Source organism: Pelodiscus sinensis, chromosome 7, assembly GCF_052426305.1.
Source record: "Pelodiscus sinensis isolate ZL-2025 chromosome 7, ASM5242630v1, whole genome shotgun sequence".
Classification (NCBI taxonomy): domain Eukaryota; kingdom Metazoa; phylum Chordata; order Testudines; family Trionychidae; genus Pelodiscus; species Pelodiscus sinensis.
The window spans coordinates 72,500,023-72,524,576 of record NC_143058.1 but is presented as its reverse complement, the minus strand read 5'-3'; the positions used below and the strand labels follow the sequence as shown (position 1 = coordinate 72,524,576).

The window sequence follows — 24,554 nt, the reverse complement described above, 5'->3', positions numbered from 1 at the left end:
TTGCAGGGTGGGGGAGACACAGGCAGGGAGGTGCTGATGTTACTATGTCCCCCTCTCCTGTACACCATCTTCACAGAATGAGGAGGGCAGAGCCTCTGTGAAGGGGTGGGACAGGGTCTGGGAGAAGGGGAAGGGCAGGGTTATTTGGGTTTGAGGTAGATTCTGGACTGACTTAAATTCAAAAAGTGATCTTGTGCTTAAAAAGGTTGGAGACCACTGGTCTAATCTAATCTCTCTCTATATTTGAGTGTCTATGCATCTCTTTGTCTGTTTGTTCACAAACTCCTCCTAAACTGTAAGAGCTAGGACCACCACATTTAGGGTAAAAAAGCAGCAGCATACCGACTTAAACCAAGGTCAGGGTTTGGTTGGGCATGGAAAGGGAAAGTGCTAGGTATGGGACTATTTCCCATAACATGGAAAGGAAGGGAGCAGAGACAGCAGGAATGCAAAAAGGGGGGGGGGGGGCACAGAGAGGGGAGGGATGCAATACTTATTGTGGCCACTGGGAGCAACTGCAGCACCAAAATAATGGCCAGCAGGGCTGGGGCTCTGCCATCTTGCCTGCCAGCAAAGTGGTAAGGAATCCCCCTACCCCAACCCCAGAGCAAACTACTCCAGTGGAGAGCCTGTAGGCCAGGGGGAGGGAGTGCTGGATGGGAGGGACAGCCCGCAGATCTTACTTCTCCCATGGAGAGCTTGCAGGCTGTGAGGCTTCAATGCTGGGGGTGGGGGGACTGTGTCCCCAGAGCTGGCCACTCTCAGACCGCCTGCAGGCTGTGGGGGGAGGAGAGGGCCAGCTGTAGGGGAGAGCACCCTGCTGGAGCCTCAACCCCCCACAGCCTGCAGGCGGTCTGGGAAAGGGGTGCTGGAGGGGATTTTGAAGTGTCCCCCAGTCAAAAATTATTGTCCACCCTGCCCTAGCCTCTGTCAGAGACTGGAAATGGGTGATGGGAGAGGGGTTGCTTGAAGATTCCCTGTTCTGTTAGCTCTCTCTGGGGATCTAGCATTGGCAACTGTTGGAAGTTGTCTGACCTAGTATGTCCGTTCTTATTTTCTTATGTTCTTATTTAAATGGTTAACCCTTAGGGCTGGCCTTATTGGTTATTGTTAATGTATATTCCCAGGTTCCCACCTGGTTCCTGGGGAGCTACCTGCTATCCCACAGTGCTGGCTCAGTATCAGAGGCAGCAGCATGGGGCGACAGCCAGCTCCCTGGCAGTGGGGCCAATGGTTTTGATACAATGGAACAGAAGACGGAGAATTCAGAGTTTGACGTGTGCCTCTAATTTTGCTGTTTCTTCCACATATGCATCGTTTGTTGTGCTTGGGTTGGTGTGGTGGAAGGTCATTTGGTTTGTTTCATAGATAACATCTTTGATGCTGGGACCAGAAGGGAGCATCAGTATCTCTTCCAACCTATGCTGTTGTATAAGCCATTAGTGCAGGAGCGGGTAACCTGAGGCCTGTGGGCTGGATGTGGCTTGCCTGTATCTGGGACTCAGGGCTCTCCCCTGTTGTGGGGAGCCTGCTCTGGCACTCCAGCCCCTCCCCCCTGCTGTCCCCTTATGTGGCTGGAGCACACAAAACCTACTAGCCTGGACTCCTACTAGCCTGGACTCCTACTAGCCTGGACTGGATCTGGTGTGCAAGGGGAATGTGGGGAGTGTCTTTCCCCTTCTCGATTGGGGGCCACATCAGAGAGGTGTATGGGGTTTTTTTGTTCTTGTTTGGGGGGGGGAGGAGGGGTTGCACTTGTTAGTGTGGTCCCTGACTAATTTTTCTGAGAGTCAGCAGCCCTGACCCAAAAAAAAGTTCCCCACCCTAGTTTATTGTGGATAAACTAGAGATGGAGAACCTACGGCCCCCGGCTTGTCTGGATCGGCCCCAAGGCTCAGTGCTCTCCCTGCCCCACCCCCAGCATTGAAGAGCCTGTGCTGGCACGCTAGGCTCCTACCCCCTGCTGCCATACTGTAGGACCAGAGCACACAAGATCTAGCCTGGGCCCCCCTAGGCTCTGGTGTGCAAGAGAAATGTGGGGAATGTCTTTCTGCTTCTCAGTTGGTAGCCACATCAGTGAGGCGTTGTTTGGGGTTTTTGCTTCTCACGTATGTGCGGCCCCTGACTGATTTTTATTTTTTTTTTCTGAGTGTCTGTGGCCCATGACCCCAAAAAGGTTCCCCACCCAATGTCTGAAATGGAGGCTTCTAAGTGCTGGGAGATCAGCCTCAGCTCTGACTCCTGGTTCAAAAGTCTGGCAAAGTTTCAGAACAGTTGCTGACTTTCTTGGGGCAAATCTAAGGTGCCAGTCACAGTGAATTGGCAGAGATCAACTGTGATACAGCATAAATGCATGGCCTCTTATGTGTTAGTGTCTGATGAAAGAGACAGCCCTTTAGAGGATAGCCCTAATGTTCTGGGTTCGCCTATTGAAATACAAAAGCAAACCTATGAGGCTTGGTTTGCAGAAGTCAGAGCTACAGCAAAGGATGACGTTGAGGGCTAGGGCCATAGTATGGGACCATCCCATGCCCAAATTCAAGGACATCAGTTGGATGCCCCAAACCTCATTTTAAGGTGGTGGCTGCTGCTGCTTTGATGCCATTGATTCTTACTGGGAGCCATAGTTACTTTTGTGGCTCAGGTTTACTGCATCAAACCACTGGAACATCCCTGTTTGAATTTTCCCGTTGTGAAGTATATGTCACAAACAGATTTTATATGGCCATAATTCAGCCTATTATCTGTTCATAAACAGTCCTTATTCTTGTGGGTTAAAACATGTTTTTAGAAATGTGGAAAACCATTCCTCAAAGGTGTAGAATCAGCTGCTTTTCAAGACCATAGCCGTATGCATTTACTTTTCCTGCTGTGTAGCAGTTGATTTTTTATAATTTTGGTTATGTTTAAATTCATATATTACTTTGACAGGTAAAAATAGATAACCAGTGGAGGGGAGAAGACCTTGTGTTAATAATGTCCAGGAGAAAGTCGGAAAGCAAAAACCTTGTAGGTTTATTGTCCACATCTCTTCAGATGCGAATCAAGATGGATAATTTTTACAATTTTTACATTGTTGATCCTAAAGAACTAGGAAGGTAAGAACATTCTGTTTGTTATGTTTTGGGGGAAAGGGTATGTAACTTCACAAGCAAGAGAAATCTCAGCTGCAGAGGGATATTTGCTGAAAGAATAATATAGCCCCAGCCTGTGTTGGGTTTTCTCGTAGCATGCAGGCGAGATGAAGTGCATTTCTTCCTCTGTTTGTATCCCCAGACAAATGGAAAGCTCTCTGTGGGGTTTAGGGGAAGATGTCAGATAGATGGCTTGCTGGCGTTTTTCATACAAATGTGCAGATTTGTGTCCACAATATCCTCTCTACATCTGTAATAGGGAGCGTGATATGTTTTTCCTTACATACATATGCTTCAGCATCTTGCTGAAGCATAATTGTAAATCTAAATAAGACATGGAAAATTTTCAAGAGATAGATAACATGAGGAGTAATTATAAGAAGGAGTAGAAGTCAGCATTTCCTAAAGGCTTGAAAGCAAAGTTTTGCCCTTCAGTCCTCCGTTTCCTGATGTTAAAAGCTTTGCAAAATGGACAATGACTCGAAATACATTGTCAGCTCTTCATTATACATTTATTTGCCTTTCATATATGCTGTGTACTAGTGAAATTCTTTAAATGTCAGTATTGTTAACTATCAGCATTAGTATCCGAGTCATTACTAATTAAAATGAGAACTCCTACTTTCAGGCAGACTGAGCTCACCAGTTAGTCTCATCATATTTGCAAAGTTTTCTTTGCAATCCCATTATCTAGAGACTTTTAGATGTAAGTTGAAAATCTGGAGAACAAAGAGGGAGGCCTCTTAGCCACTCTTCTCCACCCTCTCCTGCTAGTCTGGGGAAGTGCTGGTGTACTGATCAATTGAAGATACTGATTTTAAAACATAGGGAGGGACACTTTGGTTTTTCTGGAGATTGGAAACAGCATGATAGGAAGCACAAAGCCAACTGTAGGAAGGAGATGAAAGGAGGAGTATGGCAAGAAGAATGGGAAATATCTAGAAATAAGAATGGAGATGTAGAATGTAAGATCTTTCTTGAATTTATGGTAAGGGCCACATACCTTTAGAAGCTCTTCATTGGCTAGGGTAATGTGCTTGGAGCAATGGAAGAGTATGATCCCAGTAGTCACGTTTACACAGATTGCAGTGGGGGAGATGAGAGAGATGGAGAAGCTAGCACTATTCATTGCACATAACAAAGATATTGACAGGGAGATGGGACAGTAGGAGTGAAAATGGAGTTTTAAGAAGGAAAACTTCAGCAAAATGTTTCTATATCATATCAAACGTGACAGTACATTCATATAGATCTTACGTTAAATGAACTTTTATATCTGCATACCATGTGGGCATGGTGTTGCTTGACCAGGGATAATCTCAACTATTCATTTTTGTATCTCACTGTTAAAATATAGTGAATTTCTTGCCTTTCTACATGGTTTTTGTTATCAAAGTATCATTCCTTGAACTAATTTAGGCCACTTGTCTACTTCCTAGAGGATTGATGCTCTAGTGATCGATCTTTCAGGGTTCAATTTAACAGTTCTAGTAAAGAGAACAGCTAAATTGAGTGCTGAGGTCTCCCCTGTCAGCACCGGCACACTAGCAGTCACGAGGAGTAAGGGAAATCGATGGGAGCATTTCTCATTGACCTCCCGCGGGAGAGGGTGCTGAGTTTGTCTTAAGGTAGGTCGACTCTAGCTACAATATTTACATAGAAAAACTTAAAAAACAAGGAATAGTCTAGTAGCACTTTAAAGACTAACAAAACATGTAGATGGTACCATGAGCTTTCATGGGCACAACCCACTTCTTCACATGACTTGAGTATTAAAAGTCCAGATCCAAGAATGAATAAATGAAGGAAGGGGGGAAAGAAAAAGAGGAAAAAAAAATCTTTTTTTTTTCTCTCTCGTTTTCTCCCCCTCCTCCCCCGACCTTCCTTTATTTTTTCTTGGATCTAGACTTTTTTAATACTCCAGTCATCTGAAGAAATGGGTTGGTCCACGACAGCTCATGATACTATCTAAATGTTTTGTTAGTCTTTAAGGTGCTGCTAGACTATTCGTTGTTTACGTTTTTCCAGTTAGTCTGTTACTCGGCTACCCTTCTGAATTATTTACATCCGGGGTGGGCAAAAGGGCCTCTGCGGGCCGAATCTGGCCCGCCAAGCGGGTGGATCCAGCCTGTGGAGGCCCTGCTGCTCCCCTGCCCCAAGACCAGTTAGTGGGGTTGGGAGACCATGCGAAGCCTCTTCCCGCCCTGCCAGGAGCATGTGGCACTTTGAAGCACCGCGCACTGCTCATGGGAGTGGAGGGGAAGGGGAGAGAGCGGAGGAGGCTTCATGTGCTCCCCCGCCCCAAGACCGTAATTGTCCTGGGGCAGGGGAGCGAGGGAAGCCTCCTCCCACGCCAGGGGCATGGGCACCTTGGAGGAATGTGGGGTGGGAGCAAAGGCACTCCTTCACCCCCAAACCAATCATTGTCTGAGGGTGGGGAACTTGGAAATACCTTGGTCAGGCCCCTTCCACTCAATGCCCCGCCCCTTCCTGTGCATCCCAGGGCCATGTCAAAAATTTCCTGACTGGCCCCAGGGAAAAAATTATTGCCCACCCCGATTTTATGTAGTTGGAATTGTGTACCTTAAGTCAACCTCCCTCTGCCCCTGCAGCATATTCCCGGCTTTAATTGTTTCAGTCTTAACTCATCTTACAAGGTTTTTTTTCTTAATTAGCACAAGTTTAAATTCATCGTAAACATCAAATAAAAAGGAATTATTACTAGTTATGGTTACTGAAGCTCTGTTCATGAGCTACTGTCATTGACTTTTGAAGCTATTGTTCACTCTTAAATGGGAGGAAGATGTTTGTGAAATTAGCAGGAAAAATCTGATTGTTCACATGAAATTTAAATGGTTTCTGTTTGTAAAACTTAACTTTTTGGTTTGTAGAATCAAGCAAATGAAACAGGAGCTTTTGGGAGTGTATCTTCAAATTTTATGTCCCAGAATTTCAAGTGATCCGCATTAAGTAACAGTTTAGTGCAAAGCATTTTTTACAGCTGGGATTCACAGGGATTTGGAGCAATCAAATTTTTGAATTGCTCCACTCCAGCTCCTCTCCGGCACCAATAGTGACTGTTCCAGCTCTGCCTCCGCTCCGCGCTTTGACTCAAATTAATTTTTAACTAAATAAAGTGCATACTGTAATTTTGAAAAAACATTATTTTTATTGAGTTTTAAAACAATTTAAATGTCATCAACAATGATACAAACTAGAATAATTCCTAATTCAATCTGTAAAAAATTATTGCAGCGATCAAGTCGTCTTTCATAGCCTGCCGCAGATCATTTAAAATGAACTTTAAAGCCGAAAACAGTCGCTCTACACTAGCTTGAGTTGTTTGCATGCTTGAAGTAATTCTACAGGCAGTCTGAATGCGGTGTGGGTAGCTGTGAATGGCCTAAAAAACAGACTTGACTTTTAGCCTACCAGTAGACTCCATCACCTCACAATCTTCCCGAAAGTTTCTCTCGAATAATGCTTCATTACAATTATGAATCGCTGAAACTCGCTGGTGTCTTTCTTGTTTATCCAATTCCTTTTTGAAGTCGTCATCTTCTGAAGAATTGGTGCTTGAATTATCTCCATTTCCCTGTGATGGTAGAAGACGTCTCAGGGATGAAAACTTGAACAAGTTCAGAGTGGAGATGAAAGTTTGAGAACAGCCTGCTATTTCTGAAGGATTTGAACTTTCCAAAACTGCAAATTCGATTGTTGATGATTTTTTGTTGTTTCATTTTCTTCAGCCTCTTTCGCAGAGTTCAAATGTAGCAATAGATTTTGTTTTTCAAGTCGTTGAGCAATATCAAGGAGCCCTTCCTTTGTCTTTGGTATTTCCCTTGAGATGAGAAGAATCCGATACCATGGGTCAACAACGTCCAACAAGGAAATGAATATTGTCAAAAAGCTTCTCTTCACCTTTCTGCATGGAGGATAGAATTCCTTCTGCAATTTGTCCACCATTTTCTTGCAAGAATTTTGATAGTTTTCGCCATTCCTTCATTAAAACATCAACAGCTTGAAGATTCGCAGTTGTTTGGTTTGGCTTTGCCAGAGGTCTCACAAGTTCTTAACTTCGTCCCATTCAACTTCTGTTAACTTGAGTTCTCTTGTTCCAGTAGCAGCCACTTGTTCACAGTAAGACTGAAAAACGACAAGCCGATCAATCATCGCAAATGTTGAATCCCAGCGAGACAGTATCCAATGATTGAGTTACCCCACTTAGATAAAGCAGAACACTTCGAATACTTGGGGTTCGTAATTTGACAACGACTTGTCGAATTTTTGCCAGTAATTTCTTCACATGTTCTTTGTTCAGTCTATCCCAGATTGCCAATTGAAGAGTGTGAATACCACACCTCATCAGTTGGACTTTTGAGTCATCCTCATGAAGCCATGTTGGAAGTGTGAAGCTAGGGTCATTAACCTATTGCACAGCAGCATCCATGTTGAGTTCAATTTCATCCATTCCTTTAGTTCCTTCATCAGGCAAAATAGCTTCAGTTCTGTCCATGTCCCTGTTCTCAGAGGTAGAAATGGTTTCATTGTCCTTGCTGAAATTTTTGATGGCATACGTCATGTTTGTTACATTGTCAACGCAGATGCTCAGCACTTGCATTTCACTTATCCCAAATTTTTCTAAAATAGTTTTTATTTGACTTTTCACGTAGGAAGAATTGTGACACCCTTCAGTGTCGATTATGTCCAAGGTTTTTACCACAGCTTTATCTTTTCCTTCTTCGTAATACTGAGCATTGATTGCAAGGAAATTTCTGTTTCCATGCATCCATTTTCAGGTAGCACAATTTTTGCTCCAAAGCTTTCTTGAGCTCTTTGTGACCAGACTTAGCTGTGCTGACAACTAAATGATGAACTGTATTGTGTCCTGTTGAAATGCCAAGCTGATGACCCATTTCACATGCAATTTTTTGGAATCCTTTGTTCTTTAGCCTGAAGGTAGTGAGTGGTGTTGAACTTAAGCAAACCATTTTTTTTTAAATGGAGATATACCAATCTCCTAGAACTGGAAGGGACCTTGAAAGGTCATTGAGTCCAGTCCCCTGCCTTCACAGCAGGACCAAGTACCATCCCTGACAGATTTGCCCCAGATCCCTAACTGTCCCCCTCAAGGATTGAACTCTCAACCCTGGGTTTAGCAGGCCAATGCTCAAACCACTGAGCTATCCATCACCCCTTCATGGAAAGTGTTAGCATCCATGGTGACTGTAACCTTTGAGGACTTCAAATATAAGTCAAGTTTTGTTTGCTCAATTTTTGGTTTCTTTTCAGATGAAGCTCCGCAAAAAATCTTTCCACCAGGAGTTTTCAAAGAGCCAGATGAATGTCATTTAACCATGTCAGCTTTCTGTTTTGCCTCATCTTCCTGGTCCTTTTTTGTAACCAGAGCCGCATAGTTTTCAGGATGGTTACGTTTTACATGCCGCCAAAGATTGAAGCTTTTCATGGCACTTGCTTCACTTGTCTTGAAGCTACATGCTTTGAGCTTGTCATTCACTTCCTTTTCCACCATGCATGTTGCCGATTTCTTCTTTGCTTTTTCCAAAAGGCCAAATTTTTGAATTTCAAATTCAAAAGTAAAGACGTCGCTGAGATCCTTTTACATAAATTGGCTATCAAACATGGGGGGCAGAATTGATTTTGTTGTTGTTGTTTGTTGAAGCCATGGCCAAATCTTCTTGTGGTGCTACCGCAGCCAACTGTTTCTTGTTATGATCTTCGAAAAGCAATGAACAAAAGCATTACAAGAGCAACCCAGCAGCACCCCAGCTGCTCTGCCCCAGGTATCCCCAAGTCAGCCGCTGCTGAAACTGACCAGCGGCTGACTACAGGAAGCCCGAGGCAGAGTTGCTCTGCCCCGGGCTTCCTGGAATCAGCCTCTGATCAGTTTCAACAGGCTGAATCTGGACGCCAGTTCCGACTTACATACATGGGGTTCTTAAGTTGAATCTGTATCTCCAAGTCAGCTGCTGCTGAAACTGATCAGCGGCTGATTCCAGGAAGCCCGGGGCAGAGCAACTCTGCCTCGGGCTTCCTGTAGTCAGCGCTGGTCAGTTTCAGCAGCGGCTGACTTGGGGATGCCTGGGGCAGAGCAGCTGGGGTGCTGCTGGGTTGCTCCAGTAGCGCCGCTCCTCGGCGCTACTGGACCAATCCACCAGCACCCCAGCTGTTCTGCCCCAGGCGTCCTGATTCAGCCGCTGCTGAAATTGACCAGCAGCGGCTGAATCAGGATGCCTGGGGCAGAGCAGCTGGGGTGCTGCCGGGTTGGTCCAGTAGCGCCCAGAGCGGCGCTGCGGGACCAACCGGCAGCGCCCCAGCTGCTCTACCACAGGCGTCCGGAGAAAAGCCTGGACTGCTGGGGGGAACGGGGGGGGGGGAGACATACTAGCTGCGCCCCCTCCCTCCCAGCAGACCAGGGAGATGCAGGCGGGGGACCGAGACGCACCACCGCGGTCCCGCCGCCCGCGTGCTCCCCGGCTTTGCTCCCTGTCTCCCTGGTCTGTTGGTGTCCAGCAGACCAGGGAGACGGGGAGCAAAGCCGCGGAACACGCCGGCAGCAGGACAGCGGTGGCGCATCTGGGTTGTCCGCTGCCCGTGTGCTCCGCGGCTTTGCTCCCGGTGTCCCTGGTCTGCTGGAGACGGTCCTCAGCAGACCAGGGGCACCAGAGCAGCTTTTCTTGTCCCAGAGGTCGAGGTGGCGGGACCGCTGCGCTCTGGGCGGTCCCGCTGCCTGCGAGCTCTGGGGCGAGAAAGCTCCATTCGTAAGTGCGGATCCAACATAAGGCGGATCCGCGTAACTCGGGGACTGCCTGTATACATAATTAATATAAATTTTTATTTATAAATTGCAAGTTTTTCTTATGAATTTTTGCGGTAAAAATATTCAAAATATTTTCCAAGTTTTTAATATCTTAAACGCTTTAATATAGATATATCAATGAAATTTGGTATGTGCCGTAGCATTAGTATGTGCTATCACTGTTCTACAACATTAATTATTGGGAAGTAACGAGGCTACACGTTACAAGGTTGAAAATAAACACATACAAATCTAACTATCTAATCTACGCGAGTACATACTCGCCTAACCTTGGCACAAGGGTGGAAGCAGTGTGCAGCGTTGCCGGATGTCTGATATTTATCTGATGCTTTAATAAAACATATCTCCAAAAAAACTTTGTAATTTTGTATCTGTACATTAAATCTTGATTTCGGCTGAAGTGAGAATAACTGTGATATATTACGTAAAGTGGTAAAGTAGATGTTAATATCAAATGTTATATAATCTGAAACTTTTTGGCATCTTTAGGACTTTCTTGCTAAAATATCATTCATTTTGGATTGAAAATGGAAAAAAAAAAAAAAAAAAACCTGGAGCAGTCAAGATTTTCTGTGCTCCGGCTCCGCTCCAGCTCTGGGCAAAAACCTGCAGCTCCACTGCTCTGTGCTCCAGCTTCAGGCTCTGCTCCAAAGCCCCAGTTGGGAAAGCAGCTAGTCATTTCAGATGATCTTCCAGAAGAGGCTCTGCCTCGCAGTTTAAGAACTTTCCTATACCTCTTTTAATTAACTTTTACATGATATGCACCTCTCACTGTTTTTGTACTTTGTGTGTTTGGTTGCTCTTGGTTATTTCACTGTCTTGGACTATTGCAAGATGAAGTACTTAGACATTATTTTTAACAATAAACACTAGAAATTTGTGGAATTTTACCCCATTTAATTTATACAATTTTACACTAGTTAGATGGTGTATTTAGAATTACCTGCAAATGGAAACTATTTTGATGAGCAGCATGGGCATATTTTGGTGTATAATTTTAAGATTCAGACTTCAAAGGGGGCCTCAACCAGAATACAGTTTTGCACATGGCCTTTTCAAGCATTCTTTTGTGTGCATAGGTAATAGGAGGAAAGGTTTAATCTGCGCACACAGTGAAATATATGAACTAATGGAGAGAACTCTGAAAATATGCAATGATCACCATACTATATATAAAATTCTAGAAATGCTGTTCTTATTTACTCCATTTGAAACTTAGTTTTGTTTCATTATGTCTTCAGTTTATTCTGCTGATAATAATTCATAATTGTGGAATTAGGCACTATTGGAAATGTCCTTGTGATCATAAAAGTTTTTCAGGAGTTTGTAACTTGGCTTAGGGAATGCATTTTCTTTTTAATTTTCTAAGAGGTCAGTCTATTTTTTAAAAACAGTATATGGCTTTCTTCTAAAAACTTATCTTTACCAAAACACATTTTTGCTTCTATACTTAAACCATTGTCAAGGAAACTAACCAGAATGCTTTGTTGTCTGAGTATATTCAAGAAGGGGAATGTCTAACAGCTAAAAAATAGGACTGAGTGACAAGATTCCTGGATTGAAATTTCTAGCTTTCACTGACTTGCTCCACGAACCTGAGCATGTCTCTTATTTTTCCATGCCTGAATTTAGCCTTCTAAAAGCTCGTATTTAATTCAGCTTTCCAGTTTGTTTTTAAAATAGACCAAAAAACCCACAAGAATTGATTTTTTTTAAATTAAAATGTACAAAAGCAGAAACTTTTGATTGCAATACTGAGGATTGTTTATGGAAGAAGTTTGTGGGCCTTGAAAATCTCCTACACTGAGCATATGTCTACACTACACAGCTTTTGGCAATCCATGTCAACACAGCTGAGTTATTAAAAGTCAGTAGTGTAAAAAACTTCCAGCCTCTGCAGCAGTGATATTTGCTTTCCAGAGAGCGCTCCAGCTCACAAAACACTGTTTACTCTAGTACATGCTGTAAGAAAGCTTTTTCTGTTGGGCGGGGGGAGGAAGGGCAGGAGGAGGAGTTTAAACACCTGTGAACAAAAAAAGGTTTGTTGCTCAATTGCCAGTGCATAGGAAGTCTTAAGGCATGGGGATGGAGCAGGCAGGGAGCCTGATTGAGGCTCTGGTGGGCCGAATCTGGCCTGTGGGCTTTGTTTTGCCCAGTTCTGCCCCAGGTGCTATGCCCAGTGCTCCAGCCATGGATAAAAAATTCTCCTTGTTCTCACACAAATTATGTAAGCAATAGTATGCGGTCAACACGTTGGGGAGATGATCCTCCAAAAGTTCCAGGCAGACATAGAGACTTTCCCATATCTCTTCAATTTGTCAAAAGCACATTCAGGAATCATGCAGCATCAGTTTTTAGGCTATTGTTGAACTACTCCTTATTGCTGTGTAGGTGCCCTGTGTAAGGTTTCATGAGCCAGGGCTGTAAGCCAGGTTACTGAGGAAAGTCCCTGCCTGCAACTTTCTGAAGATGCATGCATCATGCACCTTTCTGGACCATCCCGCATTTATGTCTGTGAAATGCCCCTGGTGATCCACAAGCATCTGAAGCACCATAGAGCAGTACTGCTTCTGACTGACATACTCTGTGGCAAGGAGGGGTGATGCTATGAGGGAAATGTGTGGTGTTGTTTGTCCCACCACTGTTTGGAAAGCACTTTTCTGCAAAGCTAGCTTCTGTGTCATCCACATTTCCCAGAGTCATTGTCTTATGCAGCAAAATGTAATTTATTGCCCTGCACACTTGCAGAAGTGCTACCCCAACAGTAGACTTCCCCACTCCATACTGATTTACAGCTGAACGGAAGCAATCTGGAGTTGCCAGCTTCCACAAAGCAATTAGAACATACTTCTCTACTGAGAGAGCAGCTCTCATTCATGTGTCCTTGCACCGCAGTTCAGGGGCCAGCTCAGCACACCGCTCCATAAAGTTTGCTTTATGCATCCTAAAATCCTGTAGCCAGTGCCCTTCATCCAACACCTGCATGGCAATGCAATCCCACTACTCTGTACTGGTTTCCCTAGCCCCAAAGCAGCACTCTGTTCTGCACTTCTGCTTTGTATAGGGATGTTAAATATCGGCTTAATCAAATAGTCGATTAACCTCATGAATTCTTTGGTTACACAACTATTCTGTAGCCCCTGGGGGTGGGACTGGCAGCCAGTGCACTTTGGCCCCACTCCTGAGGAGCCCGCTGCCGCTCCACCCTGCTGCCTCTGTTGCAGAGGTAGCAGTGTGAGGTGCCTGGTGGGAGCTGGTCTGTGAGGGAAGCCAGTTTAGAAATCAGTTCCTCTCATGGACCAGCTGCTTGTCACCCTGTGTTGTTGCCTCTGATGCAGAGGCAGCAGCGCAGGGTGGCAGCAGCCCCTGTCTGGGGGGGGGGGGTCGGTTGTGGGCTGGACTGCCTGCTTGCCTGCCTGGCTCCGAATACATTTCAAATGCAGAGCTGCCGTAGGATTAGGTCCCAGACCCAGGGCAAGCAGGACTGAGCCAGGTTGCTGGCCATCCTGCTAAAAAATTTACTGGCAGTGGGGAAGAGATGTGTGTAGTCCATAGCATTAACCGATAAGTTTTTGTTTATCGGTTAATTGGCTAATCGAGTATACTATTACATCCCTAGCTCTGTAATAGCCAAATGTAATGCCAAGTTGTTGCTATGTGTTGCTCACACTGTTATCTGCATCAAAGTTGTCTTCCTCTGATGTTAAGTGCATAAGTAGCTTTGCTGCAATGCACAGTGTCCAAAGCACATTCAACAGAGCATAGGAGAGAAATCTGGAATCCCTGATTTCTCAAAACAGATGCTGGAACAAGAACTGTCAGTTTCAGATGGTACAGAAGTAAGCTGGAAGCCCCCGGAGGCTGTGAAACACAAATGTGATGGATGGGATGTTTTTCACATTCCCCAAATGCCTTGTGCTATGCTGTGCGTTTCCACAATGCCTAGCGACTTACAGTGACGCCAGGCACTGTGGGATGCATACCCACATTGTTTTGCTTTTTCTGTCAATGGGGGCACTAACAATGTAGCCATAATATGTCAACAGAGGGTGGCAGTTTAAATATGATTTGGTGACTTGCTTTTTGTACAGTTGAATGCCAACATTACTTGAGTCACCAAACCTTCCCAGTGTCAACATTGCCTAAATGGGAACTTCTTCCCAATAACGGTTTGTATGCACCGGCAGTTGAGCGGCAAGGATACTCAAACCTACCCCCTTTGCACTCTAATGAGAAAAGCTTTGTCAGGGTAAGCGTTGATGTAAACAGAGCTTTGTCAGCAGGAAGCAAACACCATTCATGGGGCCTAGAAGTTTTTGTCCACAAAAGTTCCAACAAACAGTATTTCCACAGCCTGACTTTTAGTGAGTTTGTGTTGCGAAAAGCTCTGTAAATGTAGAACAAGCCTAATTCAAAGGAAGCCATCTGTAATCCCCACAAACTACTTAATCCTAAATTTGAAATAATTTATCTAAAAATAAACAAGACAAATGCAGAAACCCTAATTATTAAGCTATATCGCAGGAATAGGATTGAATCTTAAATGTGTGTGTAGCACTTTGAAATGTTGGCATTGAATGCCCGACTTATGTGAATTGTGTTTGTTCATATTTAATTCTTCAGCTAACTTGAACTCAAACATTGTTTGCACTTTAATAGATTGAAGTGATTTCTAATCTTACTGTAATATTTAGGGATGTCAACATGTAGTCGACCACACGATTAGCCAATAAGCCCCCCAGCCTTGCTGCCTCTAATACAGAGGCAGCAAGGGGGGGCAGGGAGGAGCAGGAGCTGGGGCCCATGAGGAGCTGGCTTTAAGCAGGCTCTCCATGAGCACTGGATCCACGCCCCCCCCCCCAAATGCAAAAGGTGAGGGGGGCAGGCTTGAATCCATACATGTGGGAAATAGGCTTTCAAGCAACCTCTCTTCACGGGCCAGCTTTCTGGACCCACCTGCCTTTCCCCCCCCCCCCCCCCGTTTGCTGCTTCCTACAGAGGGAGCAGTGTGGGGCAGGCAGGAGTTGGTGCTGGGAGAAGCTGGCTTAAAAGCTGTGGTTGGGGGTTGCTGCCTCCTCGCACTTCCCTTACGAACCGGCTCCTGCCTATCACCCTATGCTGCTGCCTGACACAAGCAGCATGAGGTGGCAGGGGGCTCCCCAGGAGTGGGGCTGGCTGACAGCTCTGCTCTTGGGGACTATCAGATAGTTGTGTAGCGACTAAGATTTCATGCGGTGACACAACTATTCAATTACATATCATCTACCATCCCTAGTGATACTTGCTGAAATAAGTGTTTGATTTATGGAAAGAAACTGGTTTATTGCCGTACTCTTTTTCCAGCAATAGTACACTAGAACATGGTTCTCAAATTATTGAGATGTGGTCCAACCAGTGGAAAAGATTTCTTTGTGTAAAACCTCCCATTTTTTTCATGATTGCATAACATCCTTATAGTAAGAAACATTACTCTTTGTTAAAGAACTAATTTTAATTCATTACTGCAATAGGATTACATATGAGCCTTCATTCTTAGGAAAAATGGTATAATAATATTTAACCATCTGAGAATATTTGTTTTAATTCATAGCAGGGTGGATTGATTTAAATCACAAAAAAAATTGATTTTAAGTAAAGCTTCCCACTGATACTACTTCACACATTTCTTCAAACTTTCTTAAAAATTTTCAAATATTATTAACCCTAACAAACAAATCCTCAGAACAATAAATGTACAGTATCCTTAAAACTTCTACAACTAGCTCTCATCTTCCTCACTCACGCTGTCATTTTGATGCACATCTGATTCCAAGTTACCAGAAAAGCTAAAACTGACTGTACTTAGAGTGCGCTTAATTTTGGAGGAAGCCCCATTGGAAACCAGCTTTCCCAAAGGAACCACATCCTATACTTAAGTAAAATAGGGAATACACTTATGTAGTGGTGTTGACTACACGATTAACTGATAAGCCTGGTTTTATTGGTTAATCCTGTCAACTATGTGCACTTCTCCCCTCCTTGTTGTATCTGTATCTTGGGGAGGGAGAGGGGGGCAGGCAGGAGCCAGCTCCCCATGAGCACCAGATCCTATGGAGCTACTTGCCAGAACCCTCCACTGCCTGTGCTGCTGCCTCTGATAATCTGATATTTAATCTTAATATTTTCCATTCTCTTTGCAGAGGAAGATGTGCTGTGGTTAGAAAATGTATAGCTAAATCCACAGGCCAAGAATATGCAGCTAAATTTCTAAAGAAGAGGAGAAGAGGACAGGACTGCAAAGCAGAAATTTCACATGAAATTGCTGTGCTTGATCTAACAAAGTCTAGTCCTCATGTAGTTAATCTCCATGAAGTCTATGAAACAGCAAATGAAATCATCTTAGTGTTGGAATAGTAAGTATGCATTACATCGTCTTCAGTATTTAAAATAGATTTTATAATTAATTGTTTGTGTCAGTTGAGCAAAAGTAACCAGAAGAACAATGAGCGTATGTACAGTGAAGTTAATATTGCCTTTTTATGATCCATTTTGTTTGGGCCTGCTGGGAAAGAGAGATGCGTCTCTGGATGATCCTGTTTGATAAAGCACTCTAGCTGTCGGACCCAAAGTCCTTAGCTATTTCAGATCCAGCCGCTCCATTCCGCTGGAGAGCCTCTTCATCAGGCTCCATTCCGCCCAGAAAGACCTGGGCGTCGCTAACACGCTCCCTGCCATCCTTTTCACAGAGCACAGTGAGCACTGGGGACAAGCCAGGCACGTCCGGCACCGCCTTTCCCATTTAAAGGCGGCTCCAACCTCTAAACCAAAAAAGATACCACCCATCGTGCCAACAGCACGGCTGCAGATGAAACTGAGAGCACCCTCAGCATCAGCAGCCTCATCTGCCAAACGGCACTGGTGCCTCCGTTGGTACCGACTCCAGCGCCGCTGCCAGCACCTTCGGTTCTGCAAGTACCGCCGGCACCAGAAAGGACTGAGGCGTCCTCTGCTCTGAGAAAAGCCTCTTCTAAGATGGACAGACAGCATGATAACTGACCAGACAAACCTTCATCTCCCGCCTTCTAGTAATCAACTACCAGAAATCAGTACTCGACCTATCTCAGACCTTAGAATTCATTAGTGCTCATTTAGGTTTTACCACAGCAAGGGCTTATCTACCCATCCAGAGGTTCCAAACTATCCAAGTCCTGATTGCGGTACTAACCAATAGTCCGATGGTTCAAATACTTACCTGCCTACAACTAATGGGCCATATTGCGGCAACAACATATGTAGTCCAGCATGGTGGATAGTGTCCATCTATGTTCCCACAAAGCAACACGTTCACAGGGCAGTGACCCCTTCCGCCAATGTCCACAAATGCCTAAAATGGTAGACTGATTTGCACAATCTCCTGTCCAGAGTCCTGTTTCATCAACCATAGCCTTCTGTCCACATCACAACTGACGCTTCCCTCATTGGTTGGGGAGCCCACATGGATGATATGTCCGTTCAGGACCAATGGTCACCATGGGAGACCTCTCTTCATACAAACTTTCTGGAACTCAGGGCAGTCTTCAACACTTGCAAGCACTTCCGCAAATACATTTGCGATCCCTTGGCGAGAGTACTTACAGACACTATTGCTACATTGTATTATATCAATCGTCAAGGCGGCGCACGATCTCACTCCCTTTGTGCAGAAGCACTGCGCCTTTGGAATGGGTGCATTCGAAACAACATCACTTTGATGGCATCTTACTTACCTGGTGTCAACAATGTTGCTGCAGACTCCCTGAGCAGCCATTTTGTATCAGATTACGAGTGGGAGCTCCGCGATGATGTCCTCCACCATGTCTTCCACCACTGGAGTTTTCCCCTCCTAGACCTCTTCGCTACCTACGAAAACAAGAAAAGCCACTACTATTGCTCCAGGGCGAACGTTGGTTCCAGATTTCTTTCTCCTCAACTGGGGGGATCCGTTCTCTATGCATTTCCCTCCACCATACTTGTACCCAGAGACCTCGAGAAGGCCAACACAGATGGAGCCAAGTTAATCCTCGTTGCACCCACTTGGGCCTGTCAACCTTGGTTTCTGTTTCTCCAACGAATATCTCCGTATTCCCCATACGCCCTTCCCAACCTGACGGACCTACTGACCCAGGACCAGGAGTCCCTTCTGCACCCTCAGCCTTCCACCTGACAGCCTGGCTCCTAATTGGCTCAACGCATCCGAGGTCAGTGCTCAGTGCAGGTCAAAGAAATCCTGTTCCATAGCAGAACATACAACACACGAGCTACTTGCCTCTCGAAATGGCAAAGGTTCACATCCTGGTGCTCTTCAAACCACATTGAACCATATTTAGCACCTCTTCATTGAATCCTTGACTACATATGATACCTGGAACAGACAAATCTAGCCTTAGCTTCCCTAAAAGTACATTGTGTGGCAAGGCATTCTATAGATCAGTGGTCTCCAACCTTTTTAAGCACAAGATCACTTTTTTAATTTAAATGCAATCCAGAATCTACCTCAAACACACATACCCATGTCCCATCTCCTTCGGGCCTCTTCTCCAAGGCCCTGCCTCTGTTTACTCCGTCCTCCCTCCCTCCCCCCATCCCCCTCTCATCACCATGCAGGGGCAGAGGGTTGGGGCACAGGCTCTGGTCTTGGGCTAAAGGATTGGGAATGTGAGAGGGGCTCTGAGCTAAGCCTGGGGCAAGAAGTTGGGCTATAGGAGGGGGTTCAGGGTATGAGCTCTGTAAGAGAGTTGGATCCAGGGGGCTCAGGGCTAGGGCAGCGGCTTGGAGTGCGAGAGGGGGTTCATGACTGGGGCAGGGGTTCGGAACTGGCACCAGCTGGGCACTGCTTATCTCAGGTGGCTCCTGGGTTGTGGTGAAATGGGGCTAAAGCAGGCTCACCCCTGACCCTGCACCTGCATCACTCTCAAAAGCAGCTAGCAAACTCCATCCCAACCCCTATTGTGTCCCCCTTCCATTCTGTGGAGATGAAATACAGGGTAGAAGAGGAGGCACCCTGACATCAGCACCCCCTTCTCTCCCTTCCCTGCTCTGCACAGCAAGCAGGAGGCTCCAGTGCGGGGAGGCAGCTCTAAGGCAAAGAGCAGGAGATGCGCAACAGTGGGGGGAGGGGCAGCTGAAGTGCTGGCACTTGATAGCCTCTTGGCCAAACCAGTCAGGATCACCTGTCAGAGGCTCCAAGATCTACCACTAGATCCTAATCTACTGGTTGGTGACCACTGCTATAGATGGCACCTAAGTGTTTGCCCACCTGATTACTAAGAGGTTCCTTAAGGGCCTAACAAACCTTAATCCTGCTTGAAGACCCACTCCTCTACTGTGGAGTTTAGACTTAGTGTTGGGAACACTCACTAACCACCTTTTGAATCCTTTGGCCACTATATCGCTCCAAGTGTTGTTGCTAAAGGTACTTTTTTTGCTTGCCATTACAGCGAGATGACAGCCCTGATGGCAGTACCACTGTACACAACGTTTAGCAAAAATGGAGTGATTTTGAGACCCTATCCAGCCTTTATTCCTAAAGTCTGTTCCAAGTTTCACATTAATGAACCAATTGTTTTCCCCTCCTATCATAAGCCGCACACCTCCCCACAGGAGGTGACGCTTCACTCTCTCGAGGTGCACAAAGCACTCGCCTTTTATATAGAAAGGACAAGACCCTAACGGAAAACAGACGGTTTAATAGTTTCCCTCGCTGATTGATCCAAAGGTGAGGCGTTATCGTCCCAATGGGTTGCAAAATGTATAACTTCCTGCATCACTTCCTGTTACACTATACAATGTACACCGTTTCCAGCTCAACCAAAGGCTCGTTCTACAAGAGCAGTGACAACGTCGATAGTCTTTCTGAGAGGGGCTTCCCTCCAGGACATTTGTCGGGCAGCCACATGGTCATCCCATAACACTTTCATAAAGCACTATGCAATCATGCACCGACTGGCTACGAATACTTCACTAGCCTCAGCAGTACTTTCATCAGCAATTCATCCGTGACTTCGGGACCTTTCTTCCAGATAGCTGAGTACTGCTATACTGTCACCTACAGTGGAGCACCCACAGGGACATCACTGGAAGAAGAAGAGGAAGTTACCTTGGTGCAGTAATAACTGTTCTTCGAGATGTGGATGTTCCACTACCCTGTGGATGTTCCACTAACCGCTCTCTTTCCCACTCCAGAGTCTCTCATTATATTGTTCAGATACCAGGGGAGATTCAAGGAACTGGCGGGAGCCTGACCGCGTACGTGTGCAAAAGGTTTTGAACACGGAGAGGCGCTGGCCGCGCATGTGCGGTCTGGCTGACCACTGCTATGCAAAACTCCAATCTGCAGCACTGGGACGAGACCACAGGGGCACACATCTCGAAGAACATTCGTTACTGCACCAACGTGAGTAACGTCCTCTTCTTTGTAGCCAAGTTAATGAGAGAGCGTTGTATGTTTATATTGTGACAAACATCTTTTTAAGACTAAATTATGGAGAGACCCTAATGTTAAAGAATCTTTTTAATTCACTGATAACCTGAATAGTAGCAATAAGTGAATTAAGTAAATTGTCCTTTATTCAGGTAGGGGAAAAATTCCTTGTCTATATTTAAAAAAAAAAAAGACTTTTGAAACCAGAGGTTTTAAATAACATATGACTCATTTCTGTTTTTCCCCCATCCTCTTCTGCTTCTTGGTTTTTATCAGATTGCACTGTGTTTTGGCCACATCCTGTCTAAAGACATAGATCACTTTTTTTGTGTGTCAGTTCCTGGTTGAAAATTAGTTCCATTTCTCAGGAGAGGTCTACACTAGACTAGACTTGGAAGGTAGGCTTAAGGTACGCAACTCTAGCTACACAGACTATGTAGCTGGAATTGGCTTATCTTAAGCCGAGTTTGGTACCATCCCCACTGTGGGAGGCTGATGGGAGCAAAAGTTCGTGTCCGCTTCCCTTCCTTATTGCAAGGAGTATAGAAGCTGGCTGGAGCTGGCCTTAGTGTTCGATTTATGGGTCTATACTAGACCCACTAAATCAAATGCCAGAACATCAATCTTTGGTGCGGTGAGTGAAAATGTGCCCTCAGATTTGGATCATTTTTATTTTCAGGTTTTTATGCACTTGCTATAGAGTCCATGGTTGTGTTTTGTTTTGTTTAAAAATATCCCTGTCCACAGATATTTGTGGTTAATCACATTCCGTAAAATTTTATATATAATCATAGTTGAATTTGATCTTATAGTGTGTATATAAGTGTGAGTGTGTGTACACGTACTCACACCAATGCTAGCAGATTTACCCAGTGTTGATTAGGTCCTTGACTGTAGTAATGGTTGCAGAGTGGTGTTCTGGAAGTTACAAGAAAAATGTATATGCTGCAGTTAAATGATAGTATTGGGCAGGATTTTGGGTGGAGCGAGGGGGAGGCTCAGAGCAAGATGTGGTAGTACAGGAGTCAGGGCAAGGGGCTTGGAAGTGTCATGGAGGCTCAGGCTAGGTGGTTTGTGGGGGGCTCACCAGGGCAGCCCACGGCAGTGAGGGTGGTGGTGCTCCGGTGACAGCAGCTCCCTTAGGCATCTGGGGCTGTGCTGCCTAGCTAGCAGATCTTCTCAGGAGCAGGACAGAGGCAGGGGCTGGAACTATGCTCCCCTGTCCCAGCAACTCCCCTGCCCCCACTCCCCTATTCAGTGATGCGTCCGAGGGCAAGGAGGGGAGGCATTTGGACCAGGGTGGGCCACTTACTGTGGCTGGTGGCAATATGGAGAATAAACACATAAGAATGGCCATACCGGGTCAGACTAAAGGTCCATCCAGCCCAGTATCCTGTCTGCCAACTGTGGCCAATGCCAAATGCCCCAGAGGGAGGGAATACATCAGGTAATCATCACGTGATCCCTCTCTTGTCATCCATTTCCAGACAAACAGAGACTAGGGACACTATTTCTACCCATTGTGGCTAATAGCCATTGATAGACCTAAACCTCCACGAATCCAGGTTGGAAGCCAGACACTGGAGCAGATCTTGATGCGACCGAGCATCCATCGTTGGCATCGCCGGTGCGGGATCCACTAACACTTTGTCAGGAGACAAGGACGACGACGACGACGACTCTTGGAGCAGCACCGGATCCAGCGTAGGGCCCGATGGGGGTGGCTGGGCAGGCGGCACCGCATGCGGAAGCGGGTCTGGCACGAAGCCTGCGGATCTCTAATGGCATCGATGGTAGCAACCCTCTGGGGCGAAGGAGGGGGTCGTGACAGCAACGCCAATGAAGTAGCCTGGTGCCCGGAGACACTCGACACCGCGGAGGGGGGCACAGGCCCTTGCCACTCGTGGTATGTCCACGGCATCCAAAAAGGCCAATGCGGCTGAGGCGGCCAAGTCTGCTGCACGCGTGAAAGATCACGCCGGTGCCAGGAATGGGATCTATGATGCGACGAAGCTGCCGAGGACTCTGACCTGAAAAAGTCCACATCAGAATCTGAAGAGTAGTCAGACTCAGGCCAGGGTGGTGCTGATGACAAGTGCCCTGCCACCATTGGAGGGGCAAACCTGGCCATAGATTCTGACTTGCCCGCGTGCGCGTGGTGAGGGCGTACCAGTACCGGTGCCAGGAAGACAGGCCCCTGTACCGCATGCAGTGTCGACCCAATGCATGTGGACTGCTGTGCCGAAGTCGGTGCCGATTGCGGGTGTGGAACTCCCAAGTCCCGTGCCCCCGTGAACACAACAGCAGGCAGGACGGAAGGCGCTGGAGCCGTAGATGTCGCCGTCGAAGAGATCAGCGTTATTGGCGTTGGTGGTACTGGCATGGCCCACGGGGATGATGCCAGTACCTGCAGCGGTGCCAAAGAGCCCGGTGCCTGTGCTTGTATCGGTGCCGAAGAGCCCGGTGGCGAAGACTGAAGCGGCACCCCGGCCAAGAGGATCGGTGCCAGTGCTGTTGACGGTGCCACAAGGCTTGAGTAATACAGCAGCCAAGACTGGTTCCGGGAGAGGTTCCAGCACCGACGGGGGTCGAGGACAGCCAGGCACCGCGTGAGGCCTGGCGGCCTGCATCCAGACTGGCACCGAGGTAGGGGCAAGGGGTACTGGTCCCACAGGGGACGGTCCCGCTGCATATGTGACCGGTGCTGAGCGATCCAACTGGTGCGGTGGAGAAGCCGGTGCCAACATGGCTCCCGGCGTCGAAGACCTCGACCTCTCTGCCTCAACCGATGACGGAAGGGAGGCAGTGAGGCTAATCGGGTCCTGTACCGCCTCAAAAGTGTCCGGCATCGAAGGACAAAGCGAGGGTAGCTGGCCTGGACTTGATGGTTGTCTAGCTCTCTTATGCCGCACCGCAGCACTCGGCGATGTCTGCACCGGGGATTCGAGGCGTCAGTGTGGACCGGACCTGGACTTCCGGCTTGGAGACCTACCCCGCGAAGACCTTAATTTCTTTGGTGCCGGGGAGTGAGTGTGGTGCCGAGGCCTCAGTACCAAAGTCCACGCATGGGATGGAGCGTTGCGTGTCAACGCCGGCACACTGCGCACCGTGGAATGTCCGTCTGGTCAGTGCCGGCTATAAAGCCGCCTCCATGAGGAGAAGCTTCAAACAAGAGTCCCGCTCCCTCTTCGTTCGTGGCTTGAACGACCTGCAGCTCTTACAGGCGTCTGCTAGGTGCCCTTCACCCAAATACTTTAAACAGCTATCGTGAGGGTCTCCCTTGGGCATGAATTTAGCTCATATAGTGCAAGCCTTAAAGCCTTGCGGCCCAGGCATTCCTCATCCCCGAAGGGGGAGAAGGAGAAAAACAAAGAACTGCTAAGTATCTAACTAATTTGAACTATTTACAACTATCTACAACACTGAGAAATGGGAACCATTAACTACTCTAACAGAGAGACATGCTCCAACGACCGTCAGGGGTGGTAAGAAGGAACTGAGGAGGGGGAGTGCCGGCAGGGGTACTTATGCTCCGCCATAGCGGCGCCACTCCAGGGAGCGCCCTGCCAGCGCTACGGGTACCTCTAGGGAAAACGCTCTGGAAGATGTGGTGCGCACGGCTGATTCGAATGGACATGAGCAACCACTCGAAGGAGAAGGGGTGTTGCTCCATGGTGCTTCAGGCATTTGTATATCACCCTGTGAATGTTACACAGACATAAATGTGTGATGATCTGAAAAGATGCGTGATGCAGGTATCTTCAGGAAAAGTGGCCTGTATAGAAAGCTGCAGGCAAGGACTTTCTTTCCAGACTACAAAATTACAGGGGGTGGATGTGGAGATGCCTACAGTGATTCTTGATGACCCAATTTATCCCTTATAACCATGGCTCATGGAGCCTTACATGGAACAACTGGACAGCAGTAAGGAGCAGTTCAACAGCAGGCTCAGCTCATGTCCCATGGTTGTGGAATGCCCCTTTGGCAGTTGGAAAGGGAGAAGTGTTTCTATGGCAGGCTGGAACTTTTTGGAGGATCGTATCTCCAAGGTGGTGACAGTATGCTATGGCTTACATAATTTATGTTCGAGTAAGGGTGAAGTTTTTGTCAATGGGCACACAGTTTGAACAGCCAGACACTT

The 24,554-nt window shown here is 46.5% G+C and overlaps 1 protein-coding gene and 1 long non-coding RNA gene across 4 annotated transcripts in view; one reads left to right on the top strand and one right to left on the bottom strand.

Annotated features, from left to right (window-relative positions):
• The window catches only part of STK17B (serine/threonine kinase 17b), a 55,109-nt gene that overhangs the window by 2,315 nt on the left and 28,240 nt on the right, over window positions 1-24,554 (top strand). Inside the window, exons 2-3 of the mRNA XM_075934222.2 lie at window positions 2,932-3,098; window positions 16,155-16,367. Of these exons, the coding sequence (XP_075790337.2) occupies window positions 2,977-3,098; window positions 16,155-16,367 (335 nt within the window). The 5' untranslated portion in view covers window positions 2,932-2,976. The remainder of the gene's footprint in view (window positions 1-2,931; window positions 3,099-16,154; window positions 16,368-24,554) is intronic.
• Window positions 1-24,554, bottom strand: part of LOC106731607 (uncharacterized) — a 43,416-nt gene that overhangs the window by 7,975 nt on the left and 10,887 nt on the right. For 2 of the 3 annotated variants that reach the window (XR_016350104.1, XR_016350105.1), the window contains 3 exons: window positions 18,256-18,355; window positions 17,721-17,849; window positions 7,151-8,871 (listed from right to left, as the gene is read on the bottom strand). This is a non-coding gene — a long non-coding RNA (uncharacterized LOC106731607). Of the gene's footprint in view, window positions 1-7,150; window positions 8,872-17,720; window positions 17,850-18,255; window positions 18,356-24,554 lie in introns of those variants that run through there. The other variant, XR_016350106.1, reaches the window with a different exon arrangement.